The following is a 14,392-nucleotide window of genomic DNA, read 5'->3' as shown; positions in this document are numbered from 1 at the left end:
ATGCAGAACAGTACGTGGCTGGAGATTTAACTGCAGTCGCCTTGTCTCGTGTGAAGACCGTTAATGCAGCCGCAACTGCGTTGGCTTCGCTGTCTCTGCCAGCTTCCCGCTCAAAAGCGTGTCCACTTTACGCGAGGCATCCACTCCATGCCAACTCAATTTTAAACTCCAGTTAACATTGAATATAAGAAATAATAGTTAAACACAACTTTACAACACAACTTTACACGAGAACGCTTCTCACTATCCGCGCCATTATTTTCTCTCCATGTATATCCACAATCACCCGCTGGCCCTCGGCCACAAACTCCCCCCGCAATCCAAAGAACCGCAACACTATGCGTCCGCAGAGCCCGCCCGCTAAAACCTCCCCAGACCGTTCAAAGCCGTTGTATATTATGGCCGTATCACCGGGTTTGAGTACCCTCGGCACACAGAGCTCTAGTTCGACGCCGGTCATAGCTGCTCCGTCTGTCGCCATTTTCCTCGCAGATACGACAGACATATGTCGGCGTACGCGGAAATCGCTCTCGAGAAGCGCCGGCGTCGTCATGGATGAGGCTCCCACAATTTCGATACCAATGCTGCCAATTTCTCCCTCGCGTAGCTGCAAACACGGTACTCGCAGCTTCTGCATACTTCGCACAATTATGCGCACTAATTTGCGATTGCTACTACAATGAGTACTCGCACTGCTTACAGACTCATCTGACGATGACACACTGCTCGATGTCATGCCGGCAAAGCCGAGATAGTACGTCCTTCCGAGCTTCAATGTCCCGCTACGTACAACGCCAGTCAATATCCTTCCACTGTCATATACTGACGTGACGAAGAAATTCGATTCATCATCCTCGCTCCCGATCGAGACATGTCGCACTGAAGATGCAGACGCCCGCGCCGCGGCGGCTGTGTTTGCCGTGCAGTCGCAATTACTTGTGTGGTGCAGCAAATGATCGTAAGCAACTTCAGCAGTTGCGGCCTCGAGAGAACTAATGTCTTCTATGGTCTCGTTCTGTTTCTTTTCAGCCGCAGCACGCTTACTACTACTGTTCTCTTTCGGTAAAGTCACCCGATTGGCAACTTCAACCACATTGAGAAACTCGTGAAGAAAAGGAACACCAGTACCAGACACCGCAGACACTAAAAACACAGGCACGCACAGGTCACTAGCTGCGCAATCAATCGCAGTATCGGCTGAATTAACCATCTTGCCAAACAATGTTCTGTCGTCAGTCTCATCACCACACTCTACATTCTCACCCAAGCTAGTTCTTCGGAAACTGGCTATCCTTAGTAATATATCATGCAGTATCGCCCTCAGGTGCTCGGTACTTGTAAATGTGTCGCATTTCGTGAGAAGAATTGCAACCCGAGAAGTTGCTCGCAGGGCCAAGTCCAGGTATTCAGCCCATCGCGAGCTCCCACTTCCAGCCACAGTGACAATCGTCACATCGGGTGAATAGAGGGCTAAGCTTCGACATAGCAAACCTAGCTTACTGCGCGTTCCTGGCGTATCAAACGTCATCACTACTCGCTGCGACGACGCAACGATTTCCTCATGAGTGTACTTGTTGGTGTAATTAGAAACCACTACACTTTGTCGTCCGTGCTGGGTCTCTGTATATCTTGCATCGTAATCCTCTATGATTTCTCTTCCGCTACTGCTGTCAATAGAATCCATGCTTTCGACTGACCTCCGCATCCCCATAAAGGGTGGCGCAGGATTATACCCAAACACGTCAATCCCTATACTCGATGTTTTCCCCGAAACCAGTTCATGTCGATGTTTAAGCACCTTCATCCGTGCTTTGCCGCGTCCATTATCATGAGTGTCGTAGCATATCTTGCCTAGCAGCGACGACTTGCCCGTATTCGACCCGCCGACAAAAAATACCCTGGCTACATCCCTTTCCGGTGCGGTCTTGAAAATGTGAACTTCCACTACTCTCCGTCGTGTGCGCACATTGGGCGAGTCAACTGCTTCACTGCCATGAACAGGGATCACCCTCGCGACTTTAAACCATGCACCAACTGCTCGCGCCATCGCTTTCAAAGTACGTAGCGACGCATATATCTCAGCGTCCAATAGACCCACTAAAGTTCCGTCATCAGATACACCAATCTCGTAAATCGCCTGACCTTGGCCTTGAGTAAGTCGCCACTGGAGCTGGGTCGTGAGCTGCGCCAGTCGCGATGGCTGCGGATTCAGCATATGTAATTTGTACTCTATTGCGCCATGAGAGTCAGTCTCTGGTTCGATCCCACCGTATTTGAAAGAACAATCTAGTGGTGACGACGAGAGAAATGGCGACAGCAAAGAGGCTGGCCTTTCTTCGTACGTGAATATATTCGCCATTCGTTCACTCCGTTCCTCTTGAGATGTCTCCGAAGTCAGTTCTAATGTTCATGTGCGCGATAGGCAAAGACGTGGTAAACACCTCAGCTTATACAGATTACTGCGTCCATATATAAACGTTGATATTGTCCTTGAATGACACCTCTTTGCGCGCGTCAGAATATGCGAATGCGGGGGAACTTATCCAAGTTCGGAAGTGAGTAATCCGCCGGCGTTAAACGCGCGCGCGATGAGTGACGATGAGCTGTGACATAAATGTCACCTATATGGCACGTGATTGAATAAGTCCGAACAGTCTTCCCCCAATAGATTTTTATATTCGCTACTAACTGCAAGAAGAGGTCTGTGTATGGATAGCTAGCTATCATGCGAGAAGAGCTCGAGGAGGAAGTCTTTTCTATAAATACAATATATGAAGAATGCATGATTCAACAGGCCTCAAACATTTACATCGTTCGACCATCCTCGCATCCCGAGCTCTCCTTCCAGATCTCATTTCCATCATCCTACCCAGCCTCGTCTGCACCAACTCTCCTCTCCTTCGACTGTACGCCGCCCGATATCGAACCTTTCATATATTTACTCAACCCAAACGATCCGGATCTGCGCCGCAATGTCGACACTGCGCTCCTCAACGACGTTTTGCACGCTTGCTTTCGTCCCGGCGAAGTGTGCGTCTTCAACTTTTTAGACGAAATCAGCGAGCGACTATATGTTGACCAAGAATTATATCAACAGAGAAGACGACTAGCTGATGAGGCCCTTGGTCATTTACATTCGATCAATTCCGAATATAATGGAGGGCTCTCTAGCGGAGACGACGACGACGACCTCGACTGGGGTATCTCAGATTCAATTGTTGACCGCAAGTCGACCTTTGTCGGTCGCGCCATTGAGGTACACTCAGTCGAGGATGCGAAAGCGAAACTGGCTGTGCTTAAGGCAAACAAAAAGATGCAAAAGGCAAGGCATAACATGACAGCATGGCGCATAAAATCAGAGAGTGGAAACTCGTTTATACAAGGTATGTGTGAGAAAACGTTCCTAGTAATGGTATTGGAAGGATACTGATTGTACGGTAGATTGTGATGATGATGGAGAATCGGCTGCTGGCGGAAGGTAAGTGTTGTGGTCTCATGCTCACTCGCTTGCTGTTGGCTAACATCAGTATGTTGCTCAGATTATTGCATTTGCTTACAGTATGTTGTCCCTTTCATTTGAATTTTTGCTGGGCAGAAAACTAATTTACTATAATAGCTTATGGTATGATTTACAATATATTTATGGTAATTACCTGTTTTAACACTTGCAGGATCAATGGAATGTCATGGTTGTGGTCTCGCGATGGTTTGGGGGAACTCATATCGGCCCTGATCGGTATGTAGCTTTCATTGACACTAAGAGTATGATTACTGACTCCCATGAAGTTTCAAACATATTAATAACGCTGCAAGAGAGGCTCTTGTGAATGGCGGATTTGTGGTAGATGCTTCTAATGACAAAGATAAAAGGAAAGGCAAATCGAAAAAGAAGTGAACTTTCTTTAAACATGTACATATCGTTTTGAAACATGCAATGATGCTGTATGGTTCGCGGCTACGGTTTATATTTAAAAAATTAATAATTTATTTCAATAATCTATTTGCATTCATTTATTGTACACTGGCATTTCTACTACACATGCACATAAGACTACCTCACCGTTTCTGCTTCTTATTTAACTTTTTGGCGTTTTTACTATCCATAGGACCCGATTCTCTCTTCTTCGAACCTTTACCTACTTTCCCATCCTTTCCGCTACTGTCACCGTTACCGCCGCCTCCGCTACCGGATATACCTTGCTTCTTTCTGGCATTGCGGATCATTTGATCTTCTTCTCGCTTGATTTGCTGTCTTCTACGCTTTGCCTCTTCTTCGTCAACCTGTTCTTTCTCTTCTTCTTCTTCATCCTCTGAGTCCGAGTCGTCGTCTCTCAATTTGTCAAATTTCTAATGCAGGACAAGATAAGCTTTAACGAAATCAAGGTCGTAGTTGTAAAGTGTAGCTAGGTATACATACGGTGTTGAACCTTCCCCAGCTCTTGCGTCCCGTAGATGACGGGCTTCCTTCTTCCGCAACGGTAGAGTCAATAATTTGAAATCCTATACCCTTCAATATCCGTACTTTGCTCTTCCCAACTGTGATTTGTGTCGGTGTAGCAGGACTACTGGCTCTACTACTACTCTGCTCTGTCTCGGTGTTCAATGTCCATCGCGATGCGTCACTGACTTTTTGCTGTTCAAGTTCTGCTTCTTCTAATTGTTGTTTTGTTGCTGCTTGTCTCATAAACTAGTTCCAAAAGTCTGGTTAGTCTTTATATCCAGTCTCGGACTTTTTTGCCTTTTACCTTCATAGTAAGCAGTTTCGACGAAAGACTCTTATCAGCATTTGGAGACGCCGTAGCCATCTTCGCCGGTTCTTTAAGATTTAACCCTTTATTTAATGACATTGCAGCTTTAATGTATAATGGGACATTCAATCTCTGTCTTCAAGTAGCTGTAATGTTCAGTGGGGCTTTTGCGTGTGGTGGATGTGCTCGAAAAAAGTTTATTTGGCCGCGTTGGGAGTTCAGAGATTCGCGATGAAGGAAGTTTGATGGATTTTTATAAAAAAAAATTCATGAGATCAAGCAAAGACAATTACGGTATTTAGATTTCACAAGTGCAGTCATTTTTCCTGACAGTATATATTGTCTAGAAAAATGAAGACTGAATTTAAGGTACTATTGTTGTTTTTTTGAATCTAAAGTATATAACACGGACATAAATTAATGATAGGATAATAGTTTTCAAATTTACTCGGTACAGTCTATCGACAGGGAAACCTCGCATTTAGTCCAGATGGGGGTAGCATACTCAGTCCGGTTGGCAACAGAGTTAGCTGTTTTGATTTAATAAAGTGAGCTTTTTCTTGGAAGAAATTTACTGGGTTGTGTGAATCAAAGAGGATTCTAACCTGTCTGGGTAGTAACAAATCATTCACGTTTGCATACGAGCATCGAAAGAACATATCCAGGATTGCGCTGAACCCCCAAGCAACTCTTCTACTGTCAGTAGATGAAGGTATGCTTTTCGATTTTTATAATCCATAGAACCAAAATTGCCCCTAACAACTTGCAGATGGTCGCGGTATTCTCGTCAACTACGTCAGACGAACAGTTCTTCACCATTTCAACTTCAAAGACAAAGTCGCCGATCTCCAATTCTCACCTGATGGAAAATATATCTCGGTAACGACGCTCCGACATATTCAACTCTGGCGTACTCCTGATTATCGTGAGGATAGACAGTTTGCTCCATTTGTCAGACATCGGATATATACCGGACACCATGCCGATATTACGTCGCTCTCATGGTCTAAAGATAGTCGTTTTTTTTTGACAACATCAAAGGATTTGACAAGTAGAGTGTATTCTGTCTTGTCGGAGGATGCCGTGGCCGCGACGGTTTTGGCTGGACATAAAGATGTCGTGGTAGGCGCTTACTTTAGCGCAAATCAGGAAACGGTATGGTTTTGTATCGCTTCCCTTTTTGCCCAGCCGACAGAATTCTAACTTCCAGGCATAGATATATACAATTAGTAGAGACGGTGCCTTGTTCACTTGGAAATACCAAATCCCTGAAAACATGCGAGAAAACGAAGATGATTCGGATTCAATGCAACTCGGCGAATCGCTTATGCGATGGACGATCACCCGACGTGACTATTACCACCAAGAGTCCAAAATCAGATGTGCCTCTTTTCATGCAGAGACAAATATGCTTGTTGTTGGATTTTCTAGCGGCATGTTTATGATTCACGAGCTTCCTGAATTCAGCATGATCCATCAGCTTAGTATTTCGCAAAACGACATTGATTTTGTCACAATTAATAAGTCTGGTGAATGGCTTGCGTTTGGTGCCTCAAAACTTGGACAGTTACTGGTATGGGAATGGCAGTCAGAGTCATACATTCTTAAACAGCAGGGCCACTACGATGCTATCAATTGTCTCGTGTATTCTCCTGATGGAAGCAAAATTATCACGGGAGCAGACGATGGTAAAATCAAAGTCTGGGACGCAGTTTCCGGTTTCGCGCTAGTCACTTTTACAGAACATAGTTCGGCAGTTACAGCGCTCGAATTCTCTAAACGCGGAAGTAATAGCGTGCTATTTTCGTCATCATTAGATGGCTCTGTTCGTGCATGGGATTTAATCCGTTATCGCAATTTCCGCACATTCACCGCCCCTCAGCGAGTCCAGTTCTCATGCCTAGCAGTTGACCCGAGTGGTGAGATTGCCTGCGCGGGATCACTCGATGACTTTGAGGTTCATCTTTGGTCCGTCCAAACAGGGCAGTTACTTGATCGACTTGCGGGGCATGAAGGCCCCGTCTCTTGTCTATCTTTTGCTGAAGATGGCAGTACTCTCGCCAGCGCAAGCTGGGACCGCACGGTTCGAATCTGGGATATATTCAGTCGTCACGGCTCAGTTGAGCCATTCGAGCAACAATCTGATGTACTTGCAATTGCGCTTCGACCCGACTCCAAACAAGTAGCCGTCGCTACTCTTGATGGACAAGTGGCATTCTGGGATGTTAATCTCGGCAAGCAAGTTGGGTTGATTGATGGCAAAAACGACCTTTCTGGTGGAAGGTATTCCGAGGACCGATTTACTGCAAAAAATTCTGCTCGGTCTAAGAGCTTCCGGACATTATGCTATAACTCTGACGGTAGTAGTTTGCTTGCTGGAGGTAATAGCAAGTATATCTGTCTATACGATATCGATAATGAAGTTCTTTTGCGCAAGTACACTATCTCGCGCAATATGAGTCTTGAGGGAACGCTTGAGTTTCTTAACAGCAAGAATATGACCGAGGCAGGGCCGATGCAAATGATTGATGATGCAGGCGAGAACTCCGATCTTGAAGATAGAATAGATAAAACTCTCCCGGGAGCTACACGAGGTGATCTTGCTGCGCGGAAGGTCAAACCGGCAATCCGTACGACCTCGATTAGATTCTCGCCTACTGGTCGCTCGTTTGCTGCATCCTCGACGGAAGGTCTGCTTATATATTCTGTCGATGACGAATATTACTTTGATCCGTATGATCTTGATGTGGACGTCACTCCTGCTGCCGCATTATCAGCACTTCGCAAGGATCATGATTATCTCAAGGCATTAGTGATGGCGTTCCGTCTTAACGAACGATACCTTATTCATCAAATCTACGAGGCTGTACAGTCGCGCGATATTCCAATAGTCGCTCGCAGGGTGCCGGTACTTTACCTTGCGCAGCTGCTACGATTCATAGCGTCAATAATGGAAGACTCACCTCATGTTGAGTTCCATTTACGCTGGATCGATGCATTATTAACATCACACGGCATGTTTCTTAAATCTCACCGGATTGAATTTGCATCTGAGATTAGAGCGGTACAGAAAGTTGTTGGCAAGATCCAAAAGGATTTGGTCAGGGTTTCGGACGAAAATATGTATTTACTAAAGTACCTTACTCAAGAGAAGGAGGCGCTTGACGGGTACGATAGCTTGTTGATTAAGAATTAGAAGATAGTTTATTTTCTGTATTATAATATTAAATTCAAGCAAAAGTTTTATTATCAGTATTCAACTATCATATGTCACAGCCGTCAAAGCGCGCCTGAGTTACATCAACAATCTAAAATCCTAAACCATTAAGCGTAGATATTAAACAAATCTACCGAAATATTCTCATATAAAACCCTGCAGATACATAAAGTAAAGCGCCTACACCAAAATCAACAACTGCCAGACACCAAGCAAATTCCAAACAAAAAGCAAAAATTAAACAAAAACTCTTAAGCTATCACCAAAAAAAAGCGCCTTTTACAACGATTTTCACATTATGTACTTCACACTATAATGATAAGTTTATATCAAAATCTCTCCCAGAGGATCGGCAATCAGCGCAGACTGCGCTCTCTCAAAATGCATTATTCCGCCAACAACTCGGTCACTATTACCTATCCAAAGAGAATCATCAGCGTATGGATTTGCATATGATGAAAAGCCTATACCAGCGATTTCCCCCCAAAAGTCAATGGTTTGTCCGCGACTGAAATCACGCGTGCTGACAAGATGGACGTAATCGACGGGTTCGGCCATGGCGAGGAAGCCGCCGCTATCGTTGAATTTGACGGATCGGACAGCACCAAGCTGGGCACCAAGTACATACAAAGGCTCCTTGTATTTGCGGAAGTCATATATACGACATGTCATATCTTGATTCCCAGTGGCAACGGTGTATCCGTCGTTACTCCAAGCGCAAGAGAAACTGAAGTCTTTATGACCTGATACGGAGGATATTATACTCCCCGACTCGGCGTCGACAACCAGCGTCTCTGTAGAGTCACCAACAACTACTCTCATCTTTCGACACGGTGAAGTCGCCGTCCAGTTGATTGCCCACGGACATTTATGCTCTGCGACAATTTTGTTTAGCTCAAGGTCAAGTGTTCGTACCATAGCATCATTGCACGAGAAAATGGTCTGCGGTGTTCCTTTAGTAAGACATGGAACTATATCAGCATGGTTTGTGATATTGTTGACATCAGTGGTTACGATTCCTTCAGCTGTCGGCACGGCTGAGTCGCTGGAGGTATTAAGACTTTTGTATATATACTGGCCTGTGTAGCCGCCTGCGACTACTGCATCTTTCGTTGCGGCCATCGTCGATATTTTTATAGATTGACCCATGCAGGTCTTTGTCTTCTGCATATACATTGTACGTTAAAAACCACATCAGACTCCAAGAATCAATATAATACGTACGGTACGATTCATAACCTCTGTGATTACTCCCGTTTCAGAATCTAATTTCTTGACACACCAAACATCGGAATAAAATATGTTGTTTTTGGTTACGGGAGCGACAAGATTTCGAAGCTGGAAGTGCATTAAACGAGGGCGCGCTTTCGTATACATTCGGTTAAATCGCAGTATATTTTCGTTCGTGTATGGCCTGTCGATGGTCTACAGATTGCTTGTCAGAAATTTGCAGGCGAGTAGAAGATCAGGTAATTGCTCTTACCGAAGCATCATTAGCCTTTGAACCAGGAACATTAGCATAACTCATATACGTCGATAAGCGTCTTCGACGAGCACGATCAACAATCTCAGCGCCCGCAGGCCATGGGATCGCTTGGTAATTGTGCTCGTCTGTAAGATCCAAGCGGGAAATTTCAGCTGGATTACATATTGCGCGAAGTTTTGGGTAATCCTGAGCACCGATGAGAGAGCTTCTAAGCATGTCGATTGCAAAATCAAGAAATTCTGGGTCTTGCTCGAAAAAGTCTTATAATATAATAAAGTCAGACGAAATAATATCTTACAAAAAACAATTGAAAAATAGAGGCACTCACCCGATATATCTTCTAACATCGACACGACGCGAGGATGGTTCATACTTGGATTTGCACGCGAAAGTGGCGGCATCAATAAATCAGCGTACGTATTCGTCACCGACTGATCGTCTACGTCATCGTCGGTCATTTCGTTTCCAGACAACAGGTCTTCGTTAAGGTATTCTGCCATACCCATTGAACTACCGTCGTCAGCTGCCGTTGAGCTTGGTGCGCCGCCGCGAAGATGTGCTTCATTTCGATGCAGGAGGCCGCTGAGTACGCCAGCCACAGCGTTGTAATTATCCCGCCCACTAGTGTAGACTCGTTCAAAATCCATAAAAGCATCTTGGTTGACCATCAGATTGAAAGGATCAAAGACTGGGGCTTGACGACGAAGAATTCCGGCTTCAACGAGTCGTTCGTAGTGTGCGTTTAGTGGCACTAGTCCCACATCCTCGGGCGCAGCTATGAGAATTTTTGATTCGAGCGTTTGCACAGCAGCGCTAGCAGCAGCAGCAGCTCTAGTAGTATAATTATCCTCAGTTGGCTCAAATCTTTCGCGATCAAATCGGCTCGGGTCGAATGGGGCCGTATACTTGCGTCTGTCTCGACTGCTGTTGCTGTTAATGTCAACCCGTCTTCGCAGTCGTCTACTGCCAAAATACGGCTCCGCGTACGACATTTTCAAAGAAAGCAGAAATTAACAAAGTAGTAAATTGCGGCTTTCAACGATAGCGAGGGGAAGAGTAGAAGTCTTGGGTGGCGTGGATGTAAAGTTCCGACGAGTCAAGGGTGCTCAGTGTTATAGCGAACTCCCAACCGGCTCGACTCTCTTTCTTACGATCCGCGATGTGCTATCAAGACAAGCGGTAAACAAAAAATAAAGGAATCAATCAAATCGAGCAAAAGAAAAGATAATTAGAAAGTTGGTGTTGAGAGCAAGTGCAGAAGAATGGGAAAAGCAGAGGAGAGGGACTAGTCGCGAAGTGCGGGGGGGACAGCCGGAGCATTAACTCCCAATAACTAAGACTCTTAAGAACACTGACTCGCGCGCAGCATCAGCGCACGGCACTCTGAAAATTACCAATTTTTTTATCCGTCTGGTAAGCTCTTGACTGCTGATAGTATTATACTACATCATAAGCTTTGATTGTTATAAAAATGTGTGACGTGGGACAGGTAGATTACCGGTGAATAAGGGTGAAGTAGAATCAAACTTTTTGTGCTCAATACTGATTCCGCGAAATAATCGACTCCAAGAAAGATTGGCTGTCGTCATACTTCAATTTCTTACTCACTCTGAATAGCAAATCGTTAAGAGATCGGCTTCTTTGTGAGTGGGATCAAAGCGGTGTGCCTTCTATATTCGACTGTAAACAAGTCGTAGGACTCCTGAGCAAAAATACGTGTATCTAAATATTCTTCATATAGTGAACTCTCACTTCCCTGATTATACCACTTATATACTCTATACAAATAACAAGAACTGCTCTAGTACTAATTCAGACTATCAAGTGCTGTTGACGTACATGAACTGACGATATCTCATTGTATACCATTGTATACGCAATGACGCACCCCCTACACCTTCATCTCGACAACGTTGACCTGATCTAAAATAAAATTACATCGAGCCAATATAAAACTAGTATTATTCTCTCTCTTTCTCGTTCTTTTGTACGGTGATATTTTTCCTCTTTTGATATTATCGCCGGGCACGCGTATAATTCATTACCGAATTCTGACATTTAGGCACGTGCTCATAACGTCGCCGCTCGAATCCTAATTATTTCAACGTCCTACAATCTGCGTCTACTTATTACAATCTTTGTCTAAATCGATATAAATTTCATTATTGCACACTGACTGCAAACAAATTAAAAAATAAATAAACATATTACAGAATACTTAAAGAATGAGTCACAACCAAAAGAGAAAGCCAAATATTGGCTCATAGCAAATATAAATAAAAGGCACACACAGTATACATTCAATATATGAGAAAACAACAAACCAATGCTCTGTTTTCCTTTTAATGTCTCTTGAATCAGGTTTTCTAATACGATATCTTATTCAATTCGAGCACAGATCAGTGCACAACTCTATCGACTATACACCCATAAATCCAAACCCTTTCAGCTGATACAATTAACTTTATGAAACAACGCACTCAACTATCTAGCTGTAGATTGCGTTTATTTCTTGCTACCAGTGGTAGGGAGACCGACAGCAGCCTTGAAGGAGTCATAGATGAGCCACTGGAGACCAGTCAAGGTTCCGATCATGACAATACGGACGGGGAGACCGTTCCAGAGACCACCGAAGCCAATCTTGGCGTAGATACGGCCAACGGCAGCACCCATGGACTCACCAGCCTGCTTCTCAGCATTGATCTTGGATACCATGACATCAGCAGGGTGCGAGACAACAGCGCAGAAGACACCAGCAATGTAACCACCGAGGAAAGAGACACCGGTTTGGGCAAGCATAGAGTAGTCGGCCTTCTCGCCAGGGAGAGTCTTGTAGATCTGCTCGACGGTCTTCTCAAACGAGGCAAACTTAACCATAGTGTAAGGAACCTGACGGGCCCACAGAGGGGAGAGACCCTTGTAGAGACCTCCAAAGCCCTCAGCGGCAACAATCTTCTTGTAGCCATCGAAAACCGACGAGGCGAAAGGAGGAATAGTGGTCTGGGTACGGACTTTGATAGCTTCCCAGGGGCAGAGCAAGACATCAGCGATAACCTCAGCAGAGGCAGAGGCAACGAGGTAGAGAAGGGTGTTATACTTGTGAGCAATTTCCTCACCGACAAGGTCGGCGTATTTCTTCTTGAAGAGCTCGTAGAAACCGTATTTACCAGCACCTTGGAACTAGAATACGCACAGATAGGCTCCATTAGCTACCTACATACAATCGCAAAACAAGGCTAATTGAGAAAAAAATTGCGAACTTACAGAGTAGCCGATGAAGGTAGCGCCGACACCAGTGAAGATACCACCGAATCCTTCGCTCTTGATGATGCTGCCCCAGGCCTGGAAGTTACCCTTGTAAAGGGCAGGGTTCACCTGTCTTCTGCACTAGATGAAGGAAACAACAATGTCAGCACGAGAAATTTATGTGAATGGTGTTCGGAAATAAGGAAACCTACCTTGACCAAGTCGAGGGGAGTAACAGCGGTATGGGTAGGACCGCAAGCTGTACGGGTTATTAGAAAAAATTCGACTAGAAAAAAAAAATAAACAGCAAATAAGCAGTAAGGGAATAGCATACCAAGGATACCACCGAGAGTGCAGGTGTAGTAGTACTCAGGGGAGAAGAGCTCGATCTTGCCGGGAGTGGGGGCGGCAGCATTGACGAAGAAGCTCTTCGACTTAGAAGGAGTCTCAATAGGAGCCTTGAAGGCGGTATTGATGGTGTTAACAGAAGGGAACAACATTGTGAAAAGCGATGGGGGCGTCTTTGAGGAGAGGACGGGACGAGGAAACGAAGGTGAAAGAAAGCAGCGGCCGAAGAAAAGCGCCGGCAAGCGGGATCTGGCTGCGCACGTTGGTTGGCTGAATTTAAATGCTCAATATTGCTATGTTTATGGCATATTTAATGTATGTTTAGATCATACCTGAGTGCTCTTCCGATGAACTCAGCTTGTTCTCGCGTCTATGAAGCGCAACAAGTAATCAGATCTATTTCTTCTAGCCAGTAAATTACGAAAAATGCAGTAGAATAGAATAATAACACACTGTGGGCTGATTCTTGCGGTAGTTTGTCAATCTGGCGCAGAAAGGTATCTGCTTCGGCCGCGAGCTAGCTTCCGATGTTATCGCGGAGACTAGTCTAAGTCCGCAGAACTTCGCAGCACCCGCCCAGCTGCTCAGAGTTCCTGTGATTTAAAGCAGGAACCAGTTTAGGTACAATTGAGAATTCTACTGGAACTTATATTCTACAGCCTTTAGCTCTTGATCTTGATCTTGCTGGGCCTGCCGTGGGAGTTCCTGCGATTCATTTAAATAATCTCCGCTGAAGAGAAGTACAGGGTCCGCATTCTGTGCGGCGTGTGCTCTGTTGCTTCAGCATGGCGTTGATTGGCTAGTACTGTAGATTCTAACTCATTTTTGTATTTACTACTGAATAAAGCAAACAGACAGATTAGCCTTCAGGGGAACTAACTAATCGGCAATACTAGGAACAAGACGAAGGACGCTGGATCAGATAATATGAACATGGTTGTCGTCTGTGGGAGATAAACTCGCCTCCGAGCTTGACTCTATGTTTTATTTCATCATGTAAACAGTCCACATCTTGCCTAGTAAAGCTGTCTGATTCCCAAGAGGTTATGATGAATAAAAAAGAAAAAAGGAGACAGTGTGTGGGTATCTGAGAAAGCCCGGTATATCTGACTATACACTTGCTCTGATCTGCATCTTCACAAAAGACGCTGAGCAGACAAAATACAGGCTTGTAAAAAAAATTTGAGAGTCTTCTCGCTACAAGAATAAGCTCCATTGGGTTCAGACACACTCCTAGATTATCAAAATTGAATATCTAAAGAGCTTAACGCGCCAGAATTGCATAACTATGTCGCAAAAGACAAGACGGTTCTTACGAACCGCCAAATGCCCGTGCATAATAGTATC

General features: G+C 44.8%; 6 protein-coding genes across 6 annotated transcripts; 2 read left to right on the top strand and 4 right to left on the bottom strand.

The window, feature by feature from the left end:
* Positions 1 to 155: 155 nt before the first annotated feature.
* On the bottom strand, positions 156 to 2,572 carry V2V93DRAFT_367802 (uncharacterized protein). The gene has a single exon (XM_066909657.1). The coding sequence runs from the start codon at positions 2,357 to 2,359 to the stop codon at positions 224 to 226; it is 2,136 nt and encodes a 711-aa protein (XP_066766611.1). The 5' UTR covers positions 2,360 to 2,572; the 3' UTR covers positions 156 to 223.
* Positions 2,573 to 2,669: 97 nt separating this feature from the next.
* Positions 2,670 to 4,037, top strand: V2V93DRAFT_367797 (ribosomal protein S5 domain 2-type protein). Its single transcript, XM_066909656.1, has 6 exons — positions 2,670 to 3,383; positions 3,442 to 3,478; positions 3,540 to 3,558; positions 3,617 to 3,622; positions 3,672 to 3,736; positions 3,787 to 4,037. The coding sequence occupies exons 1-6, from the start codon at positions 2,726 to 2,728 to the stop codon at positions 3,893 to 3,895; spliced, it is 894 nt and encodes a 297-aa protein (XP_066766610.1). The 5' UTR covers positions 2,670 to 2,725; the 3' UTR covers positions 3,896 to 4,037.
* V2V93DRAFT_367794 (uncharacterized protein) lies at positions 3,984 to 4,956 on the bottom strand. The gene is made up of 3 exons (XM_066909655.1): positions 4,746 to 4,956; positions 4,418 to 4,687; positions 3,984 to 4,347 (listed from the first exon to the last, which is right to left on the bottom strand). Exons 1-3 carry the CDS (start codon positions 4,845 to 4,847, stop codon positions 4,057 to 4,059), a joined length of 663 nt encoding a protein of 220 aa, XP_066766609.1. The 5' UTR covers positions 4,848 to 4,956; the 3' UTR covers positions 3,984 to 4,056.
* V2V93DRAFT_400087 (WD40-repeat-containing domain protein) lies at positions 4,867 to 8,003 on the top strand. The gene is made up of 5 exons (XM_066912571.1): positions 4,867 to 5,117; positions 5,184 to 5,296; positions 5,366 to 5,460; positions 5,518 to 5,903; positions 5,965 to 8,003. Exons 1-5 carry the CDS (start codon positions 5,100 to 5,102, stop codon positions 7,942 to 7,944), a joined length of 2,592 nt encoding a protein of 863 aa, XP_066766608.1. The 5' UTR covers positions 4,867 to 5,099; the 3' UTR covers positions 7,945 to 8,003.
* Positions 8,004 to 8,289: 286 nt separating this feature from the next.
* Positions 8,290 to 9,667, bottom strand: V2V93DRAFT_322767 (WD40-repeat-containing domain protein; the record flags this gene model as incomplete). Its single annotated transcript, XM_066907418.1, has 3 exons — positions 8,290 to 9,126; positions 9,190 to 9,390; positions 9,449 to 9,667. The coding sequence occupies 3 exons, from the start codon at positions 9,665 to 9,667 to the stop codon at positions 8,290 to 8,292; spliced, it is 1,257 nt and encodes a 418-aa protein (XP_066766607.1).
* A 1,921-nt stretch (positions 9,668 to 11,588) lies between these two features.
* V2V93DRAFT_367790 (mitochondrial carrier domain-containing protein) lies at positions 11,589 to 13,229 on the bottom strand. The gene is made up of 4 exons (XM_066909654.1): positions 13,032 to 13,229; positions 12,910 to 12,956; positions 12,716 to 12,838; positions 11,589 to 12,631 (listed from the first exon to the last, which is right to left on the bottom strand). The coding sequence occupies exons 1-4, from the start codon at positions 13,195 to 13,197 to the stop codon at positions 11,957 to 11,959; spliced, it is 1,011 nt and encodes a 336-aa protein (XP_066766606.1). The 5' UTR covers positions 13,198 to 13,229; the 3' UTR covers positions 11,589 to 11,956.
* Positions 13,230 to 14,392: the final 1,163 nt, after the last annotated feature.

The sequence above is a fragment of the Kockiozyma suomiensis genome (genome assembly GCF_038497685.1).
Source record: "Kockiozyma suomiensis strain NRRL Y-17356 unplaced genomic scaffold V2V93scaffold_5, whole genome shotgun sequence".
NCBI lineage: Eukaryota > Fungi > Ascomycota > Lipomycetes > Lipomycetales > Lipomycetaceae > Kockiozyma > Kockiozyma suomiensis.
Note: the sequence above shows the minus strand (reverse complement) of the source record. Positions and strands in the feature narration are given on the sequence as shown.